Source organism: Plasmodium gaboni, chromosome 13, assembly GCF_001602025.1.
Source record: "Plasmodium gaboni strain SY75 chromosome 13, whole genome shotgun sequence".
NCBI lineage: Eukaryota > Apicomplexa > Aconoidasida > Haemosporida > Plasmodiidae > Plasmodium > Plasmodium gaboni.
This window is the reverse complement of record NC_031493.1, coordinates 1649914-1652502: the sequence shown is the minus strand read 5'-3', so window position 1 is coordinate 1652502 and position 2589 is coordinate 1649914. Positions and strand designations below refer to the sequence as shown.

Genomic DNA, 2589 nt, shown 5'->3' with positions numbered 1-2589 from the left:
TTTCAATTCGCTGAATAATTTCATAAGTTGTAATATTCTGTAAAAATAAAAAAATAAAACGATAACATAAATTTACATATATATATATATATATATATATATTTGTGTGATATATATAAATATATTATTATATAATAATATGCCCTTCTTTTGACTTACCGATTCGGAAGATAATTCTTCATATATGTTTAATTTTTTCGGAATATCATACGGATCAATTTCATTATTTGAATAAATATAATCAACAATGGTACCTCTTACAACAACATCAATATGAAATCTTTTAATAAAACTTTCTGTTATGACCCAAGGAGCTCCTATAACAACATCATCTACAACTTTCATTGATAAAACATTTAATGTTCGTTCTAATAATGATACAACTGGGAAATATTTTCCTTTCATTTTTTGGACAACATCATCAGAATGTAATCCTACTAATAGATAATCTCCTAATTTTTTTGCGTTTTCTAAAATTCTAAGATGTCCTATATGGAATATATCAAAAGAGCCATCAACATATACAACTTTTTTATTTTTCTTTTTTTTAATTAATTCATTATTATCAATGAATTGATATATTTGTGATGTTGTAATATGACATCTATTTCTATTAAGGAGGTTTTTTGGTGATGTATCTATATCATGTTGTTGTTCACTGACCTTTGTTTTATTATCATCAGAAATACCTAATTCTGAGTTATAAATTTGCTCCTCCGTAATTTCAAGAATGGTTGGATTATCTTTGTTTCTATTAAAATTATCAAGTTGTTCTGAATTTGTATTTGTGTTATATACATAATTAGTTTCGTTATTAATATCACTGATTTCGTTTGTTGATACACTATTTGTATCATTATTATTATTATTATTATTACTATTGACAAGAGTATTATTATTATTATTATTGTTATTATTGATATTATTATTATTTGATGATGAATAATAATCAGAATTATTTACTGCTTGTAATAAATGATTTATAATAGTTGTGGTTGATATACCATAACTTCTTTCAAATATTTTTAATTTATTAAATTTTCGTACTTCTTCATAACAACAGGTACCATTTTTATCATATGCTAAATCAGTTCCATGTGCAGCATAATCACAATTATATTTTTCTAATAATTCCATATCTACATTATATTTCGTACCTATAACAACTTCATCTACCCATTTACAGCCTGCTATTAAAGCTCCTCTTTCTTCTTGTGTATATATTGGTTTCACTCCTTTTGAATTTAATGCGTCTTCATCTGAATTTATACCTACAACTACTATATCTCCTAATTTTTTAGCTTGTCTCATTGCATTAAAATGTCCAGAATGAGATAAATCAAATATTCCATCCACATATATCCTTGTTTCTTTTGTTTTTTCTTGAGTTGATGTACTAGAATCTATTTCAAATTCATTAATTTCTTCTGAATTATTGGATATTGAACTATTAATATCTTTCATATCTTCAAAATGAGTATTATTACTATAAATTTCTTTATTATTACTAATATTATTAGTACTTTCATTAGAACCATTATCATTCTTTTTTCTTCTTGATGAAGAGGTATTACTTATATTATGTAACTCATTTATAAATACCTTATATAATTCTTCATCCTCTTCTATATTTGTATTTTCACATAGTTTCATTATATAATCAAACTTATCATTTTTTTTTACACTCCTCAAAATACTAAGAAATTTTCTCATGTATCCATGGTTATAAACCGTGTCAACTAAAAATTGGTTTCTCATTATTTTATATTGTACGTATAAAATATAAATAAATAAATATATATATATATATTTTTTTTTTATATATTCGTATTTTTCTTATTTTACAAGTGCTTATAATTTCAATAAATCAATATATAAATAAGTTCTATAGATAATTTTTTCTGTATATTTATTTTTTTTTTTTATAAGTTTTCTTTTTTTTTTTTAATTGATATATTCATATGTTTGTTAAATATATAATATTCTTTGTAGGTGATATGGTATAAACAAAAGGATAACCTTTGAATTTATGTGTAAAAATAAAAACAAAAAAATTAAAATTAAAAAAAAAAAAAAAAAATAGAGGAAGGTAAAAATTATAAAACAATAAAAAAATAAATAAATAAATAAATATATATATATATATTCAAATAAAGTTTAAAATATACAATTAATTATAACTGTTTACATTATTTTATGGTATATTTACAAATACTCAATTATAAAATATATATATTCATACTATAAAATACATAAAGGTAAAAAAAAGAAATGAAATAAATAAAAAAAATAATATAATTTATTACATATCTACATAAAACATATACAAAAAAATAAAACAAATAATATTAAATATATAAATTATGTATATATATATATATTAAAAAATGTGTGTATCTTTTTTTATGATATAAATACAAATAATAAAATATTATTATTATTATTATTATATATATATATATATTAAAGCATTTTAAATGTATCCACACAAATATAAAATATTTCTTATATAAAAAAAAAAAAAAAAAAAAAAAAAAAAAAAAAAAAAAAAAAAAAAAAAAAAAAAAAAAAAAAAAAAAAAAAAAAAAA

The 2589-nt window shown here is 19.5% G+C and overlaps 1 protein-coding gene across 1 annotated transcript; it reads right to left on the bottom strand.

The window, feature by feature from the left end:
• Positions 1 to 1758, bottom strand: PGSY75_1347700 (ethanolamine-phosphate cytidylyltransferase; the record flags this gene model as incomplete). The annotated part of the gene is made up of 2 exons (XM_018787511.1): positions 1 to 37; positions 160 to 1758. Coding segments are annotated over 2 exons (1636 nt in total), but the record flags the coding sequence as incomplete, so codon positions are not given.
• Between the last annotated feature and the right edge of the window lie 831 nt (positions 1759 to 2589).